The 20,486-nt window shown below is 33.0% G+C and overlaps 1 protein-coding gene across 14 annotated transcripts in view; it reads left to right on the top strand.

Moving 5' to 3' along the window:
- LOC134718849 (uncharacterized) overlaps positions 1-6,434 on the top strand; it is a 40,736-nt gene extending 34,302 nt beyond the window's left edge. For all 14 annotated transcript variants that reach the window (XM_063581652.1, XM_063581659.1, XM_063581649.1 and 11 more), the window contains one exon: positions 3,777-6,434. In XM_063581652.1, the coding sequence (XP_063437722.1) occupies positions 3,802-5,436 (1,635 nt within the window). In that variant the 5' untranslated portion in view covers positions 3,777-3,801 and the 3' untranslated portion in view covers positions 5,437-6,434. The remainder of the gene's footprint in view (positions 1-3,776) is intronic.
- Positions 6,435-20,486: the final 14,052 nt, after the last annotated feature.

Raw genomic sequence — 20,486 nt, 5'->3', positions numbered from 1 at the left:
GTTACTTGGCTTCTGATGTTTTGAAAACTCTTTAAAATAAGGCTCCAAACATTGTCCTTTTCCTTGCGTATCCCTTATCTTATTTATAGCATGCACATTTATAAGGGTCTTGGAGCGGGTTTACATAATAGAGAATAGTGGACCAAGAAATAAAGAATGGAGAATAATTAGGTCCTTTGTTAAATAAAAATATACAACAGTGCACAGACAAATAAAGAATAGAGAAAAAATCCATAAAGATAAAATAATTCAGATCTACATGTAACATGTATAAATTCAGGACTTCCTTGATTGACCCTCATTTACTCGACTATCAATCATTGCCCATTACATTTTACTATCACCAATACATTCTTAATACAATAAAATTCTTTACTTTCATCAATATTCTATAAAATATGCATACATTTGACTACTTTCCCTGGTTGTCTGGTCGGTGAAAATAAATTTAGCTTCAAGATATAAAATGTCTTTTTCATCGAAAAATCGATTTTCTGGGGATAAAATTAGATTTATAAGTGTTTAATAAATTGTTCCGTGCTATGTTGTACATGTCTTCTGCGTAACCGGTGTCGATTTGCAATTACATTACCCTTACATAACTTTTGCATCTCGTTCGAGTTTGAAACGATAAAATGAAATTGATGAGACACACAATAGATGCACCCTACGGCTTGTACGCTGTAAATTCTCCGATCCTGTGAGGTTAATTCGTTTTAAAACACAAACCAGACTGCTTTACGGTTGTCATTTAACTCATTAATTTCAAGTTAAAACTAAATTTCTGTAGAACAACCTGATATCATCATTTAAAGAATAAACATTTTAAAGAAATCTGATAACGATTTGTACCTGTTGTGTCTACTAAGTACAAAGGCATTTTGTACATTTAAAAGTTTTGAAAGCTTTTTTAGAACACATTTATATTCTTTAACATTTATTGTTCTAAATAATTTTTTTCATTGCAAATAAGTATTTTCGGTTTGTGGGATACTTAAGGACATATTTTCACTAGTAATTATGGATTAAAAGCAGTACAATGCTACTCAACCCCTATCTAAGCCTAGTAACATGGTTGCTTTTGTTTAAAGAATACTTTTGGCGAGGCAAAGTTGAGGTCAAATGGTGCTTTCTGTATTGAAGAAAAATCGCAAGTCATTTACCTATGCAACAAAACATTGTCTTTGTTCTTTTAACCTTCTTACACCTTCTCTCGCATGCCCAAACCATATATATAATGCCCAAACATTAATAATGTTCTTATCAAGTAAAAGATAGGAATCGATTTCTTTAAAATATGTATCCTCCTTTTTGTGCTGTTCTGTGGGTGTTACTTGCAAGTGGGTTATTTCCCTTTGTGTTTTTTTGCCAGAACCGACAATGTACAATGATGCTCTATTTAATTGGCGTCTTCAGGCAAGGTCATTGTATCAGGGCATTGGATGCCTTATAAGTTTTTCAAATCAGTATTAGGATCTTTGAATAATTTTTAAAAGTTTTATCATGTCAGAGACTAGTCTACATAACATTCATAATATCGGATTATGCCTATTAATATATTTCTATGTACAAAGGTTTGCTCAGATGCAATTTTATTGCTTTTAATCCATAATTATTTTACTCAAGAATGACCCGCACGAAAAAAAACAACGTCAAGAAAATGAGGACATATTTTTGATAAAAGGATAAACAAATCAAAACCAATGTATGATAATCATGATCATGATGATACATGGATAATAAACTTTTGATACGAAATCACTAAAAATTGCAACTATTGATAGCGTTTGTTTATTACCGTTCTCAATATCTTCATTTATTAAAAAAATGTGCTAACATTGCTCAATACATATTATCAACAATGTTGTAAAAATCAATTTAAATTTAAATGAATTGCACATCACTTAAACTTGCAATATTGGAATTCACGATTGGAATGTGTTCCGAAGTGTGAACCTTTATTGTGGACAATCTTTCTATGCACGATGTTGTGCAAATCAATTTGAAATTAAATGTCTTGCACTTCACTCAGACTTGCAAGTATTGGAATGTCTTCCGAGGTGTTCCCAAGTGTGAAAACTTATTGTTCTCAATCGTCTTTGCGTGCATGTAACACAATGTGAACTGCACAAAGCCCAGTTTCCTTATTGATTATATTAGTGAACTTTATGTATGTGTGTGTGATACACAAGATGGTGGTTTGCTGTGATTCATTATTGAAATGTCAGGTTAGACGAGAAAACTTTATTCTTTTTTTTATGTGAATTGATTGAATTTTATGTTTCAATTTGCATTTGATCAATTTTTGCATAAATTCAAATATTGATTTGGTTTTTAGGCTTTTACATAGTTTTGAATTGTTTTTGCTTGAATAATGCTTAGTAAGCAACATACATGACTAAGTTCTTTGAAATTGGTCAAAAGTTTTCATAAGATTTTAATTCTAATGTAAAATTTACTACTGGGATATTTTGATAGTTATTTGTACAGCCGAACGTCATATACTACAAAAACTAAAGGTCATATATTTATATATAATGTATATATAAAAGGTCAACTACGTCTTTTTATAGTATATCTTATAATCTTTATTGTCAAATGTATATAAACATCTACAAACGTCCTGAGTTTGGTTGCTTTTAAAAAGTTTTACCAATCTCATACTCAATGACAGATTAACGTCCAGTCAAAAATATTAGAGATATGTTTAGAATCAAAAGTCAGAATACTGTTGATTTTTTTTTATCGGTCAATGATACAAATTTAAATAAATTGATTTTAAGAGCACCTGTTTAGTATATATTACGACATTAAAAACTTGATATTGTTTCCATTACATAACACGAAATCTCTAACAATCATTTAAATGATTAAATGAAAGCTGTAAAAAGTTATAAACAAACTAAGCAAACCATAACATTTTCCTGTTTTTGTTGATTTTTCATTCATTTGCTGTTTTTTTAAGGGGAAAATAGGGGGGGGGGTATAAAATGAATTCAAAAGTATTTTTTTTCAATACATAGAGCACTCTTTTGTTTATTCTGGCTGTCAATCTTTACAACTCATCTAAAATAATGATCATCATCATTAGTATGTTAGCTGAGAGTTTATTTGTAAATCAAGACTTAACCTTGAACTATTGTCCTTGAACTTTTAAGTAACTGGCCTTGCATCAAACTGAAATTGATATATAACAAACATTTCAACACGGTATAATTGATTCGCGAGAGCAAATTGTGCTGTATAAGCTGTCATGAAGGGGTAAATTTATGAAATATGTGTTGCGATTTGAAAGCAAGCATCAGAACCAATTAAATACTAGTATGCCATTACTGCAATGATGAACCAGGAAACAACTTGTTTAATAGGAATATATACCTATAGCTGTTATATCTAATAAATGAAACGTAAAAAACAACACATATAAACTGAGAAAATTTTTATAACTCGTTTTTGAACATAAAGAAAATAATTACAATTACAGGAAAACATGAACCAAGGATGAGCTTACAGCTTAACCATTTTATAGTGTTTCTTTGCAAATATAGAAACAAACTGAACAATGATTAGTTAGCCAAAACAACAGTTGTAACTATCTCACAGAATACAGTTTATATCTGATATGCATTATTTTCGAACTAGCAAATGACCAATCTTATGCTGATTCTTTCCCGTGCAACATACTCTTGTAAAAATGCTCTCTATTCACACTTATGCTTATGTGCTTTAAAATATTATTTATCAAATTGATTAAATTTTTTTTCTTATCATTTCAGAATAAATCCACTTTAAACGACAACGATGTCTTTTCTACATAGAAGGATGATTTATTCAGCTGTTCTTGTTCTATTACTTTGTGATTATAGTCAACAATCTAGTGTAGTTTCAACAAACCAACCATGTGTTGTAAAAGGACAATTTACCACCCATTTACAATGGTATGGCTACTTACTTCAGAAAACTTTACATAAGGAAGCTAAAATAGAATACCAGATCACGTATCCCGAACGAGAGTGCTGCGTGAATATGATGATTTACTATGACGACCAAATAAAAGAATTAAAAGAAACAATGAATTGCCAGCAGAGAAATGCTATTCTCCCGGTAAAAAACAATCAGGTTATATCATTATCCACGCAGAATCAAACAAAAGGATGCGAAAGATATCGTCCATCGGCATCAGCCGAACCGCTCATCGTGTGTACTGGAGAGCGGACGCTTCGTTCGAGCGGGCCACGGACATGGTACATCGCAATTAGCCGATGCAACAGTGATTCCTCGAAACCGTTAGATATGAGCTTTTATTTTAATGTTTCGAACTATTTTGGTGTATGCGAGGTTGACCCATTGTCAAATACGTTTATTCCAGTTCGCGTCGAATCGGGAACTGATGTGAATGTTATTGTTGCCCTTGGAGTTATTTGTGGAATTTCTACTATCGTTGCCATCGTGTTTGGAGTTCTGTTCTTTTTTGGTCGTCGGAGGAGGAAAGGTAAAAAGAAGGCCGGTTCGGTAACCTCTAGCCAGGCCACCATGACGCAGGATATATTTTATGTAAATCCGTCTTTGTCAGAACGAGACCAGTCAGATTCACAATACAGTCATAGCCAATCCAGTGGTTCGGAAAATTATTACGAAGTAATTCCTGACAGAAGAAGCTATGAAAGCATTAATACGCAGCTTGCACTTCACGGTCAAAGCTTGCGGGGAATACATATTTCGCATGGTCGGGACAACAGACCTAACATACCACCATATATATTAGAGGATTATCCACCTCCACCATATCAACCACAACCCCTTCAAAATGGAGTTCACCATCGTCAGTCTAGTGCGGGTGCTGTGTTACAACCAGGACAAAACCCTGCTAACGCAGCCGCAGGAAGTACTCCACTTCTAAATGGTCACATGATTGCAAATGGACGTCCTGTGCATATGAGTCCAGGATTACACTACAATAGTTCAAATGTAGTGGGACATAACAGATCTGAACAAACGCTTCAAAAGCAAGTTCCTATCGGGAACCAGTCACTGCGCCTTTATTCTCAACAAAGAGTTGATCAAAATCAGGGACAAATTAGACCGCAGTCAAGTCAGGGTAATCAGACACTTCCTGCCGGAAATGTGAATCAAAATGTGCGCGCTCAGCATCAAATGAGTGACAATAGTCAGCAGACTAATCCGTCATTTAGTCAAGCTAATGGTAGTGCAAGTAATCCAAGCTTTGTTCGTCAACAAATTCCAAATGGCGGACCAAAAATCTCAAATGGAGTTTCGAATGGACAAAATATTCAACTCCAAACATATGGTCCAAATCAAAACCAACAGACTCAGTCCATTCCTACGTCGAATGGTCGACAAAACATTCCCAATGGAAATGTCGCCAAGTTATTACACGATGCCTATCGAATACAGCAGTTTGAAACAACAGCTTGATTTTTATGAAACCAATGCATCTAGTGCTTACAACAGTATTTATATCGAAATTGTTCCCTACAATATATGTTAAATTTAGAAAAATTTGTGAAGGTGTAATTTTAAAGTTAATGAAAATTTATTTCTACCCTCGCATTTCAAAATTAATTTTAGGAAACTACAATTATATTATAATTTGTTAACATATTTATGTCATATATGAGAATGACCGTATGATAAGTTTTTAAGTTAGAAAAGACATGATAGAAGGGTTTGATTGTCTGAGAACTGAACAGTATATGATGTGAGGATTTCAAAAAAAGATTCTTTAAAAACACAGAAAAGATACACTAAAAGGACTAGTCTTTTGACCTACTCTAAATGCATTATCTGCGTATTTTGTATAGACTATGACTATATATATATATATACTACATAAAAGTTTACAGGGATGCAAATTGATTTTTCTATTAACAGAATACATGTAGGTCGAAACGTTTTTAAGCATTAAATGAATTATTAGTCATTTCACAGTTGTACTGCATTCGTCGTAATTGAACATAACACAAATGATAATACATTTCTGTTCATATCTGTATGTATGTCTTCATTTACATTTTGTTTCGTGAGTAGACCATGTGGTGTAGTACTTGTTGTGCTCCATGCAGCCCTTTTCATCACGTGAAACTCAGTTATTTGAATGGTTTGAATGAGAATGATAATTTGTAAGAATGATAATTTGTGAAAATGATAATTTGTGAAAATGATAATTTGTGAATGATAATTTGTTTTCCTGTTTTTTATAGAGTAAAATAAAAATGACCATCAGTTTAAAAATTTAAAAATTGTTATATTAAGAAAATGAGCAATTGTATGTCGAGTAGATTGAGATTGGCTGTCATTTTTCATATTTTGTTATGTGAGTAGGTTAAGAAAGATAGTCTGTTTTCATATTTTGTTACATGTATGTGAGTATGAGTATGTTATTATATATTCATTAAATTTGTCATACATCTTAATATTTGTTTTGAAATTTATTTTGACGCATGCACGAGACAGTATTTTGTGTATGCATGTACATGTATGTCATATATGGGAGTAAAACCTCTGAAAAACACATATATTCACAATTGCATATATAAGAGCGAAAATTTTCCTAACAGCTACTGTTTTCATCGTGAATTGCGAGCATACAAATTCTGACAGCTAAGAAATATGCATGAAATGTTAAATTATTTACTGCAACTATACTTTTGTCATATATATATATTAGAAAAAACCCGTTGAAGTTAAAGGAGCATCACAATGCAATATATCAGTTATTTGCTGAATATAGCGTGACTAGCAAAGAATACAGCATAGCAATGGAAAGGTCAAGCACCCATTTGCGCGAAAAGAAACTAATCAAAACGTATGAAAGCACACGAATCAGGTTTTGAATTAAGTCTTTGCGACCAGATTTTTTCGTTGCGGGGTTATTCTTCTCCTTTATCTTGGTACAATACAAGACGGTTTAAGGCGGAGTTTGTCATCTGACTTAGTGACAATTGTGACACTCTGACCATATATAAGTGGTCAAAGTCACACGTTGTCCGTACAATTATTGACACAAAAATCATTAACTATAATAATACAGTACAAAACATAAAATGTCACATATTTCCTACGGGTGAAGTTGGTCAACAATGAATTACTTCAGCTAAATTGAACAAATCCGAAATAGCCGATTCACATTAAAATGAAAAATTAACACCCGGAGGCAATTTCGGTATCTGATGTTCCGTGATAAAAATTTGACACGATTTTGTCTCAGATAATAATTAAAGTACACATATCCCATCGCGATAATGATCTCCATTAGAGCTTAATAACAGACCAAGAGCGACACTCGATACTTTTCTTTAGTTATCCGTAAACAAAGAGAGGACTCAAACAGAAATTTAACACTTAAGGTAAAAGACCAACTTAGATCAAATGGCGTTCGGGCAACAGTTGTTACCATCAGGTCTGCAGGAGCCCCTTTGTGAGCTAATCGAGTCAGCGTGGAATCTAAAAACAGACCTGTATTTATCTAAATTAAATATAATCAGTCTTTTTGTCATTTGAGATGTAATTTTAAATTAAAGTTGAGGCAAATGTGGGATATTCAGTAAAGTTTGTAAAATTTCTGAAGGTTATAATTAGCACTAGTTGCTAGTTTATGAATCGAAATGATCACTATAAGCATTGGTTTTATATTCATTCAATAATAAAGTACTGTTATAACTAAATTTCTGAAAGAATTAAATCCGAGTATTATACATACATCATGACAACATTTGTACAAGAGGACTATGGAAATTTCTTAAAATTATGGATAGTACATCAAAACAAAACAACCACTTTGAAACACCAGACTCATCAAGAAAAAAACCCAGATGAACAAACAAGACAAACGATAATCTAACGAACAACCCATGACCGAGATAGACGGATACGTGTAGCCGGATTTGTTGCATACACAAATTGTTTGGAGAGTGTTTGAAATTTTGCCCGTCACCAATATTACTTCTTGCACACTCAAGACGAGAACAAAAACATTGATTAAACTTCAAAGAAGCTCGTCCTGGAGAAAATGCAAATAAAAATGGAGTTCAACTGGTATTTATAAGACGATTTGCCGTGAGCCTCAGTACGTATTCAAATGTGGCCGTTAAATAACAATTGCATTAATTTCAAACCATATAGTGTGTGCAGAAATTTGATTCGGAATCAAGACAGACAAATGAAGTTATTGGTAATAATCGAACCTCGTGTTTGTGGGTATTATAGTGACAAGAACAACAAGACAAAAGAATAGAAAAGAGATAAAGATCCAATGCACTTATATTTTACACGTACAAAATGCAATGAGGTGACATTTTCTTAAAAAAAGAAACAATTTCTATCATCTTAACTAATCATATTGCCTTATCATTTGTAGTCCCCATCCCCTATCACAAAAGAGGAGGAGCACATCGAGTGCTATGATTGGAGCAAGATTTGTTTATTCTTCCGAAGCACATGGCTTGACATTGCGTTATGATGGGTTTGTTGCCCTGAGTTTATACATATATAGTTTTCTGTATACTGTTTTGTGACATTCTTTTATTTTCCTTTTGGTTATAAATGGGATTGTTTGTCGTTTGACTTATTGTTATTTCTAACTTTTCATATTTGAAATTAAATAGCCTAATATGGTCCTATGGCCTATCACAGATTACAGAATAGAAAATAATGTATGGCATTCAATATAAAGAATAAAAAATCATAGAAATTAGAAATAAAAATAGATGAAAACGATCTAACCAAATAAACAATACAGAAATAATGTCCCCATCCAGACCCTCTTATAACCTATACATACCCTCCTATAACCTATACAGACCCTCATATAACCTATACATACCCTTCTTCATTTCGTAACTCGAAACTATAATTATACCTTTGAACTTTCCGACTATATATGAATTATATTACCTTTACTTACAGTCATTATGCTATATCAGCATTTTATTTTGTGGAATATAATCTTTTAACACATCGATGTCTCGAGTAACAATCGTATGTCCCTAGAGCTATATTATATATAGTGTCTTGGTTTTTATTTTAAACGTAGACTTAACCAGTCGGTCATAAGCTAGTGTCTTGGTTTTTATTTTAAACGTAGACTTAACCAGTCGGTCATTAGCTAGTGTCTTAGTTTTTATTTTAAACGTAGACTTAACCAGCCGGCCATAAGCTAGTGTCTTAGTTTTTATTTTAAACGTATACTTAACCAGTCGGTCATAAGCTAGTGTCTTGGTTTTTATTTTAAACGTAGACTTAACCAGTCGGTCATTAGCTAGTGTCTTAGTTTTTATTTTAAACGTAGACTTAACCAGTCGGTCATAAGCTAGTGTCTTAGTTTTTATTTTAAACGTAGACTTAACCAGTCGGTCATAAGCTAGTGTCTTAGTTTTTATTTTAAACGTGGACTTAACCAGTCGGTCATTAGCTAGTGTCTTGGTTTTTATTTAAATGTAGACTTAACCAGTCGGTCATATGGGATGCTTCTGTAGTTTATTAGTTCATTGTTGTTTTTGGAGTACTATAGGTAACTTAATCGGAACATATTTTGTGTCATGTTTTACCTTTCGAAATTTTCTTTGAAGCACTCAGTAGACAGTTTTTAAAAAAGATTAAACGTCCACATTTCGAACTGTAGTGGATGTGTTTTTTTACACCCATGTTTATAGCAAAAACAGACGACTCCTTTTGTGATGAGTGGTACCTTAGATATTCCCTAGAAAAACTGGAACCAGTTTATATACCTCATGATATTCCCTAGAGGGCTTCAGGATAACAGTTTACCAATATACCGGAACTAGTAACAGCATATACTAACAGCTTCCTATACTTGTTCAACTTATCACACTCTCAAAGTAAGAAATTACTTATTCAAATTTATACATGATAGACAACAAATTAGCATACTAAAGTTTTACTTTTCTACCTTGTGTATTGTGTGCTGCTGTTTTTCTGTTGCTATTTATCTGCTTATGCCATGACGTTGTCAGTTTGTTATCGACATATGAGAATGTCCCTTTTGTATGTTTTGCCTCTCTTCTTCACTTGTTTCAAGTCACTATGCACTATTCCATGAATTATAATGCTACCTCGATATTATAGCTAAAATTAATGGGGAAAACGAATGACAATAAAGAAAGATTCGTCTTTGTAAGTCAGAACCAAAAATGTTTAATAGAAAAAAGAATAAATGAAAAAGATTGAGACGGCAAAAAATGACATAACAAATCCAATCAAGAACACCAATCAAGCAGAAAAAAACTACATACTATATCAGACAAATACTGCTCTAGTTGAGAAATCAAATATTCTTGTGTACGGTCAGTTGTTTTATTGAAATATATTGGCAGGAAAATAATGAACTGATCAGAGAAACAGATTAATTTTTGGTCTGATTGGATTTTGTGACTAATTAGAGTCGACTGGCCATTATGGAACTGTCTCTAGAAGATGGATGACAATTCTCCAACGTAAATCTAATAACATGTCCAATAACTGGTCTGGTGATGTTCGATAGCTCCCTCTGTATCTTAAACTTATTATCTCTAGCATTCGTCAAAACTCGGCCGATTCCGTAGCGGATTCACCCAAGGGTTGCCGATAGTAATAAGAGCAGACTGGCTATTATGGAACTGTCGCTATAAGATGGTGGACAATTCTCCTCGGTAAATCTAATAACATGTCCAATAACTGGTCTGGTAATGTTCGATAGCTCCCTCTGTATCGTAAACTAATTACAGCATTCGTTACAACTCGGCCGAATCAGTAGCGGACTCACCCGAGGGTTGCCGATTGTAATTAGAGCTGACTGACCATTATAGAACTGTCTTTATAAGATGGATGACACTTTCCAGCCGTAAATCTAATAACATGTCCAGTAACTGGTCAGGTAATTATTTGTAGCTTCCTCTGTATCGTAAAAATGACTAAATCGAAACTAAATCCCATACATAAGTATATTTATCCGGGTGAAACTTGATTGTGTGTCATAAGACTGATTCCCAGCAGTTTTAAGACAATTCCAATCATCGAATATTAATTGTGAACCATAAGTCCGATTCCCATGCAGCAGTTATAAGTCAATTCCAATAAGTCAAATCATATATCAAAGTAGACTTCTCGGAGGAAATACAGACACATTTTCATTTACAGAGGCTGTCAAAGAGAGGTAGATTATACCAATCAGATATTCAAAACACAATTACAAACAAACAACTTATATTTTAATTGCAGAAATTAAAACAACGACGAATAGAAAAACAAGCAACAAATCATAACATATAAAAAGAAATATCTAAGGAATGAGCAAAAGTAATCCTACCAAAAAACCATTGGTCACATCACAACAAATATATTGCAAAATATCAAACAAAAGTACCAAATGACCAACACGAAATTGTCGATGAATTATGACACAAGGCTGATATAAACTGACTCATGCAAGTACATGGTTCTGTTTGTTGAGTCAAGTACATGTATTTCAACCGACCGTGCAAAAGCTGTAAAGCCATTGAAGGTCGTTAAAAACTTCCATGTGTTATGTATTTTAATAATATACAACAGCAATGTCGTGTTTTTGGCTACCTCAATTTTATAAAATCCTGGCGCATGTTTAATGCAAAATAAGCTACAACGAGCACCATACCAGTTATTGGCCTGGACGTGTAATGAGACTTCTATATCGAAACCGAATTGTCGTTTATCTTATAGAGACAGTTTTATAATGACCAGTCAGTCAGCTGTAATGAGTACCTAAATTCAAACTGACAATGCACACATAGCAGTACCTACTGAAAAACACGTTTTGTTCATACAGAAATCGATTCATTCATGTTTGATTAATCTGGAACGATTTTTGTAACTGAATAACAATATAAAGCCCCATTTCTGATTTATAAAGCAAACAACTGAAAATGAAAAAGAGGCCTATTTTGCCTTTTTTTTCAGATCATAAGTATTTCTAAACTTTCGAAAACCTGCATGTCTGCACTTTAATCAAATATAAAAGTTTTGATGAAGATTACAACTCGTATACAACCATCTACAAATGTATATGTAAGAAGTTTTTTCCAACCAAAACGTATTTTTGATGAATGTTTTGCTTGTTTTATTCGCAGTGCTAAAACTGTTCAAGAACTATTTTAATCAAATTCAAGGAACGCTTTCTACCATTGACACAGATACAGGCCTTCTTTACTGAATATATATAATATCCATTTGGACAATAATGTAAAAAAAATAGGACACCTTCTGACATTCAAAACTTTAAGTCAAAAGCTTACAGATGTTGTAATTTCATATTCCAATAAATCTGTAAATGCATTATTTTGTTCCACCTTCTGTTACATCTGACAAAAATGGAATGTAACGGACATTTTTTGTTTTTGTTTAAAGCACCTTGATGATGTTCTCGATCATTGAAACGTTTGCTAATTTCCGGATATTCCGAATGGATAAAGCTGATATTAAGTTTCGTTCTTTGTTGGCTTCTTTGAGGATTTTATTTCAAAGACAGATGTCATAGAGTTCATATAATATTCAATATAATTAATCAATACACTTTTTCAAAGGAAACACATAAAGGTCAGTTACCATAGGTGATGCTGTAAATGGAGAGAATAGAGAGACAAAAATAGACAAAAGATACAAAACAAACAAAACAAACGGCAAAGAAATTAAAGAATAGAGAAGATAAGACTAAGAAACGAATGGAGTATAAAAAGACGCAAAAATAGAAAGAATACAGAAAATTGGATAAACATATTAAATAATTTAGAAATGAAGTAACCCCTCTTCAAATCAAGACCCTAACAGATTGGAATTTGATTTCGACTTTAGAGCATTTTACGACTTTACTGCGTATGGAAATCCAATCGAAATACAATTAAATGATTATGGATCATATAATGGTTCATTATCAAAAAGAAGAAAAAGCATGCATATTGGAAAAAAATATTGGATTTAAAAATATTTATTCGAATCATTATAAAACAATGATGCATATATATATATATATATATATATATATGTACCAGTGCAAGATTCAGAATTGATTGATTGCGAAACTACCAATATAATGTTTGATGTAACATAATATCTAAATAAGAAGATGTGGTGTAATTGCCAATGAAACAACTATCCACAAAAGACCAAAATGACACAAAAATTAACAACTATAGGTCACCGTACGGTCTTCAACCATGATCAAAGCCCACACCGCATAGTATATCTGTATACTGCATGATGGGAGTAGATCTAGGTGTTTTTCTTTTCGGTGTATTTGTTTAAAATACAGTTTTGGTCATGGCATTGTCTGTTCATTGTTGCTTTACTGTTTTTATGATTGTTGATTTCCCCTTTCTATAGTTTTAAGATATAACTAGATTCATAACTGATTAAAACTAATTCTTAAAAGATTCTTAACAAGAGCTGCTCTTTGGTCGGGTTGTTGGCGCTTTGACACATTCCCCATGTCCATTCTTAATTTTATTCATGGACTATTTTGCGCTATATAATAGACTAAACTTATCAACTACATTAAAGGGACATCAACTGCTGTATTCTATTACAATCGAATCGACTTTAACTTTTAGAACAATTTTAAAATAAACCACATAAGGTCCATATTAAAACAAAATTTCATGTATGATTCACGAGAATCAGTCAATTTGATTGGCTAACAACACTCGTGCGTCACTAAACAATTAACCTTCTTTCCCGACTTATATTTTTGATCTATGAAATGTTGACCAGAACATATTTTTATATTTTCCAGCTCTTTATGTAAAATGTGCTTAGGTCAACCCCAATACAATTAAAAAAAGAAGTATTCATTTCCAAAAAAAATTATACGAAAAATCGTTATAAATTATCAGCACTTCATGCGTATTTTGGGATTAGACGGCATCATGGGACCCGATATAAACCAGAATATATACAGTATTGAAAGACGACATAAATAGTATGCGTTTGCACATTGAAAAGCCCTCGTAAAAAAAGGGAAGAAAGATACCAAAGGGACAGTCAAACTCACAAATCTAAAACGAACCGACAACGCCATGGCTAAAAATGAAAAAGACAACATGCCACTTCGATTCGAAAACTAGAGGCTCCAAAGAGCCTGTGTCGCTCACCTTGGTCTATGTGAATATTAAACAAAGGATGCATTTGAATTCATGACAAAATTGTGTTTTGGTGATGGTGATGTGTTTGTACATCTTACTTTACTGAACATTCTTGCTGCTTACAATTATTTCTATCTTTATTGAACTTGGCCTAAAAGTTTTAGTCGAAAATGTTAGTTAAAATTTACAAATTTTATGAAAATTGTTAAAAATGCACTATAAAGGACAATAACTCCTTAAGGGGTCAATTGACCATTTTGGTCATGTTAACTTATTTTTGGGTCTTACTTTGCTGTACATTGTTGCTGTTTAAAGTTTATCTCTATCTATAATAATATTCAAGATAATTACAAAAAACAGCAAAATTTCCTTAAAATTACTAATTCAGGGGCAGCAACCTAACAGCAGGTTGTCCGATCCATCTGCAAATTTCATGGCAGATTGATCTTGACCTGATAAACAATTTTACTCCCTGTCAGATTTGCTCTAAATGCTTTGGTTTTTGAGTTTTAGCCAAAAACTGCATTTTACCCCTATGTTCTATTTTTAGCCATGGCGGCCATGTTGGTTGGTTAGCCAGGTCATGCCACACATTTTTTAAACTAGGTACCCCAAAAATGATTGCGGCCAAGTTTGTTTTAATTTATCCTGGTAGTTTTAGAGGAGAAGATTTTTGTAAAAGATTACTAAGATTTACGTAAAATGGTTAAAAATTGACTGAAAAGAGCAATAACTCATAAAGGGGTCAACTGACCATTTTGATCATGTTGACTTATTTGTAGATCTTACTTTGATGAACATTATTTCTGTTTACAGTTTATCTCTATCTGTAATAATAACGAAAAACAGCAAAATTTCCCTAAAATTACCAATTCAGGGGCAGCAACCCAACAACGTGTTGTCCAATTCATCTGAAAATTTCAGGGCAGATAGATCTTGAACTGATAAACAATTTTACTCCCTGTCAGATTTGCTCTAAATGCTTTGGTTTTTGAGTTATAAGCCAAAAACTGCATTTTACCCCTATGTTATATTTTTAGCCATGGCGGCCATATTGGTTGATTGGCTGGGTCACGCCACACATTTTTTAAACTAGATACCCCAATGATGATTGTGGCCAAGTTTGGTTTAATTTGGCTTGGTAGTTTCAGAGGAGAAGATTTTTGTAAAAGATTACTAAGATTTACCAAAAATAGTTAAAAATTGACTATAAAGGGCAATAACTCCTAAAGGGGTCAATTGACCATTTTGGTTATGTTGACTTATTTGTAGATCTTACTTTGCTGAACATTATTGCTGTTTACAGTTTATCTCTATCGATAATAATATTCAAGAAAATAACCAAAAACAGCAAAATTTCCCTAAAATTACCAATTCAGGGGCAGCAACCCAACAACGGGTTGTCCGATTCATCTGAAAATTTCAGGGCAGATAGATCTTGACCTGATAAACAATTTTACCCCATGTCAGATTTGCTATAAATGCTTTGGTTTTTGAGTTATAAGCCAAAAACTGCATTTTACCCCTATGTTCTATTTTTAGCCATGGCGGCCATCTTGGTTGGTTTGGCGGGTCACGCCACACATTTTTTAAACTAGATACCCCAATGATGATTGTGGCCAAGTTTGGTTTAATTTGGCCCAGTAGTTTCAGAGGAGAAGATTTTTGTAAAAGTTAACGACGACAGCTGACGACGACGACGACGAAGACGGACGACGACGGACGACGGACGCCAAGTGATGAGAAAAGCTCACTTGGCCCTTCGGGCCAGGTGAGCTAAAAAGGGGAAAATAAATGAGACGATGAAAAGATCTAGAGAACAAATATAAAACAACTAAAAAAAGTTAATTGAATAACTTCTTTTCTGATTGTGAATTATCATTCACGAGAGTTCGAAAATATGCAACACTATAAACATGAAATCTGAATCCGAATCGGAAAATGTTTCCCTATGAATGAAAATTCCGATTTTTACAATTTTTAATTACGCGATTTATGGTTAAAATACGGTATACATTTGAAAGAACTTTTCATTTTACAAGTTATCGATTTTAGGCATTGCTTTATCATTTGTGAATCTTCATCATCATTAAAATATGAAATTAACGGTCTCAATATGTTACAAGAACAAACAAATGTAATTTTATTATCACAAATATCAATTCATTCTCGACCTTTGAATGTCGTTATTGAATAAGAAGAACGATTTACGATAGTATTTTACGACATAGTTAACCATTACTTACAGATGTTTCAATACATATGCAGCAGTAATTACATTGGTGATTCAGAATTCTGTAATGAAAGTATCTTCATCTGTATATCCATATATAGTTTAAGGTGGTATGGGTGTCTTCCGCCATCTTGGATTGTAAAAAGTTAAAAACCTAAGGTCCACAATTTCTATCAAGTTATCAAATTTGATACAGGAATACAGATATTTAATGTGCATTTTCATTTAAATATATCTTTATTGCAAAATTACACCCATGAGGGTCAAGCAATACAATGAAACAATAAATTTATTCTATACAATGCAATACAATGAAATACAATGTAATACAATGAAATACAAAATAATACAATACAATATATGGAAAAATAGAACATTAGAGTTCAATTATAAATGTATGTAAAAACACCATCATAACCTTGCCTGACATGGGTCTGACTCCCTCAGTTCTAAAGACTGTTTAATGAAGACTCCAATATGACAAACAAGTTCAGGGATAGGGTTTAGAATGTGTTTAAGTTTATTGAATGCATCAAGATGCTGAAGTAATGGTACATAGTCTTTTAGATAAACAAAAAGATTAGAACGCAAAGATATGTTAATGTCACAATACAAAAAGAAATGATATTCGTCATCTAAGACTTCACATTTTTTACATAATCTTTGTGCTCTTGGAATGTTTCTGTACCTTCCTAATTCAATGCCTAGGGAATTATCACTTAGTCTAAATTTTGAGAGTAACTGCCTATGTATAAAATTATTGCAATTTAAATATTCCTCAGATATATTTTTACAAGTGTTAATTATTTTTGGTTGTTTTTAAATATTTTTGAATTGGCATTTTAAGGGGAGGTAACCCTAAAACAGTGCATTTTCTGAAGGATTCTACATGAAATTTTCCTATTTTGTATTTTAGCCAGAAAAAATGCACGGTGACCCAATCTTTTCTTTTGATATTCCCAAAGCATTGTCTGAAAGCTATCTTTTCCTAATATATTTTACAATTCTATCATTTTGTTTAGTGTCTAATTACCAAATGGTGTTTTTTTCCTGTTAAATCAATATCAAAATATGTCATTTTGTCACAACCTGTAGCATGAGAAAATGCGCGGTGACCTATCATTTTTATTATATTTTGGAACATATATCAAAAGATACTACGTTTTGGCAAAGTATGAACAAATTCTATCATTTCTATTTTATAGACTCCCATACCACCTTAAATCATAAAAGATGGAAGAATAAAAACCGCGCTATAAAAGAGGGGCAAAGGATACCACATGTACATTCAAACTTATAGATTTAAAATAAACTGACGACGCCATGGCTAAAAAGACAAATAGACAAACAAACAAATAATAATACACAAGAAACAACATAGAAAACTTAAGACCAAGTAACACGAACCTGAACAAAAACTGAGAGTGATATCAGGAGCTTCGGAAGGGTAAGCATATCCTGCTTTACACGTGGCACCCGTCGTGTTGCTCATGTTATTATAAACCTGGTAAATAGTATATATTTTGTGCGTCCGAAGCGCTTTTCTGGATTTCACCTCAAAGCCAAATATTTATTAACCAAAGATGTATAAGAACAAACAGTTGGAGAGCTATTTAACAAAATAGGACCTAAGATTTTAGTAAACTCCATCAAAGGTTAACTTTGCCTGTCAAAACCTCAATTTATTTACAATTCTAAAATTTATAAACGAACAATTTTAACAATTTTAGAAAGGTTTGTTATATAAGCCATGTTAGTACCGAAGTAATTCATGAATAATGAGATTTTGAGACACGTTAATATAAAAAGTTACGTAAACACTTGAAACATTTGCCTATAAGCTTTATGTCAATTAATTCTTGACATGTCAATCGATTCTTGACATTTTGTAACATTCAGAAGAAAAAAACTTGATGGTATAGTGCTAATTGTGCAATCTATAAAACGGTTCTATTTTATCATACATCAATCATTCATTGTTAATTGAGCATTGTCACTTGTAACCCACCATAGTTATAGTTAGATATACAGCCAGTATTTACCAATCATTCGTTAGTCTATGCCTTTTAGACAATTGATGTTTCCAACGATATGTGATATATTTAAGAGTACCAATTGTTCGTAGGTGTAAGTAATGCTACTTCAATAACTTGCAGACTTGACAAAAAAGAAGACGTGGTATGATTGCCAATGAGACAATCCCAAAAGAGACCAAACGACACAGAAATTCATACCTTTAGGTCACCATACGACCATCAACAATGAGCAATGCCCATACCGCAAAGTCATCTATAAAAGGCCTCGAAATCACAAATGTAAAACATTTAAAACGATAAGAATCATTCAAGGGTTAACATATCAGTATCTAATAGGTTGTGCTATGAGTTATGTGTTTGCTCATTGTTGAAGGCCATATCCGGTTTTATTTGTGCTAACTTCTACGTCATGTGGTTTCTGGTGGAGAGTTGGCTCATTGCCAAACCAAATAACATCTCATTATCTTTTAAGAGATCACGTTATTTTTGTACAGATAATCTTTCTCTAAATGTTTTGTAGTTTTATTGCAGAGCAGTTTAGTGCAACGTTTTTTTTTTTGTGTTTTTTTTAATATTAACACTTTTCATGAAATGGACTCTTATACTGTTCGACAAGTCTTTTAAACAAACCATTGTCAAACATTATCTAGGTAGAAAGCTATAAATATATCGAACATCATTTATGTATGTGTCCTATGTTTCATTAGTCTTGCTTCCAGACAAAAAGCCTAACTGCACCTTGACACTGAGAGGCTGATATCTCGTCCTTCTTTCCTAAAATTATAAGTATATATAATGGCATAATACTGCAGGGGCGGATCCAGCCATTTAAAAAAAAGGGGGGGGGGTCCTAACCCGGGACAAAAAGGGGGGTCCAATTACATGTCCCCATTCAAATGCATTGATCGTACAAAAAAAATGGGGAGAGGTTCTTATCCCTGGAAAACCCCTCTGGATCCGCGCCTGTACTGTACGAAAATCTTGACTTTATCAATTGTATATGATAATTTGTACAAGGCGGAGATTGGCACCTTTTTGTGGTGAAACAAGCGTGTACCGTAAAACAACACTGTTGCACCGAGATACAAATACCTTATACCATATTTTATAAAACTCTATCGTATCTTTAAAATCGAATTGTTCACGCTTAATTTCCTCTGTAATATTTCTAAAAAAGATGGTAATCTTTTCCTCACTTAACGTTAATATCCAGTTTAACATTTACTTTATTATGCTCACCTGTGTGGAAATTAACACCTGAACGGGAGATGGTCAATGAAAAACTGGTAATAAAAAACATGGCGACAATAACATCAAATAACCGTGTCTCACACGCCTATCACAAATCTCATCACCATTTTACTTATTCCAGTTTTATGATGTTTAAAGACAGCTTTTGTGTTTTTTGATCGGATCTTTCCGAAGTTACATTTGCTGCGGGCCATTAATTATTGTAATTTAACTTTATAACAGGAGACTTCATTGGTTGTAGTTTTTTATGCGAATTTAATGCAAACCTCTGAAGGTTATTTATTGAAGGAGACAAAGGTAAAATATTTAATGAATATTAATGCCTCACACTTTTGCTAGGTGACGATCGTTAAACTTTTCAGCTCGGACTATTATTTTTCGATAAATAAGGGCCTCTGAGGATGAATTGACAGCATGACATCCAGCCGCACGTTCAATGATTGAGTTTCTATCAAAAGTCTAATTTGAATTTGTTATAGTTTGACTGCTACTGCTTTTTAATTCAAATTTATTCAAGGTCAACAAAATTCATACTACTGCATGATATAATATCATTTTTACGTTACCATTTTACTGGATCAGATCATTACTTCCATGATCAGATGCACTTTCGACAATATATCAATATATGCATGTCGCTGTAATAATCAAGGACGGATCGAGGGGGTCCGGGTGTTAGAACCCCCTTTATTGGACGATCAATGCATTTGAATGAGGGCATAAATTTGTCCTGGGTTGGGAATCCCCTTTTGAAATGGCTGGATCCGCCCCTGATACTGTTTGAAGTCATTTTAGTTTACTATGGTGATCACAGCTCACACCACAACTCAGTTCTTTTGA

The sequence above is a fragment of the Mytilus trossulus genome, chromosome 5 (genome assembly GCF_036588685.1).
Source record: "Mytilus trossulus isolate FHL-02 chromosome 5, PNRI_Mtr1.1.1.hap1, whole genome shotgun sequence".
NCBI classification, from domain to species: domain Eukaryota; kingdom Metazoa; phylum Mollusca; class Bivalvia; order Mytilida; family Mytilidae; genus Mytilus; species Mytilus trossulus.
The sequence above is the reverse complement of the archived record's forward strand: the minus strand, read 5'-3'. Positions and strand labels throughout refer to the sequence as shown.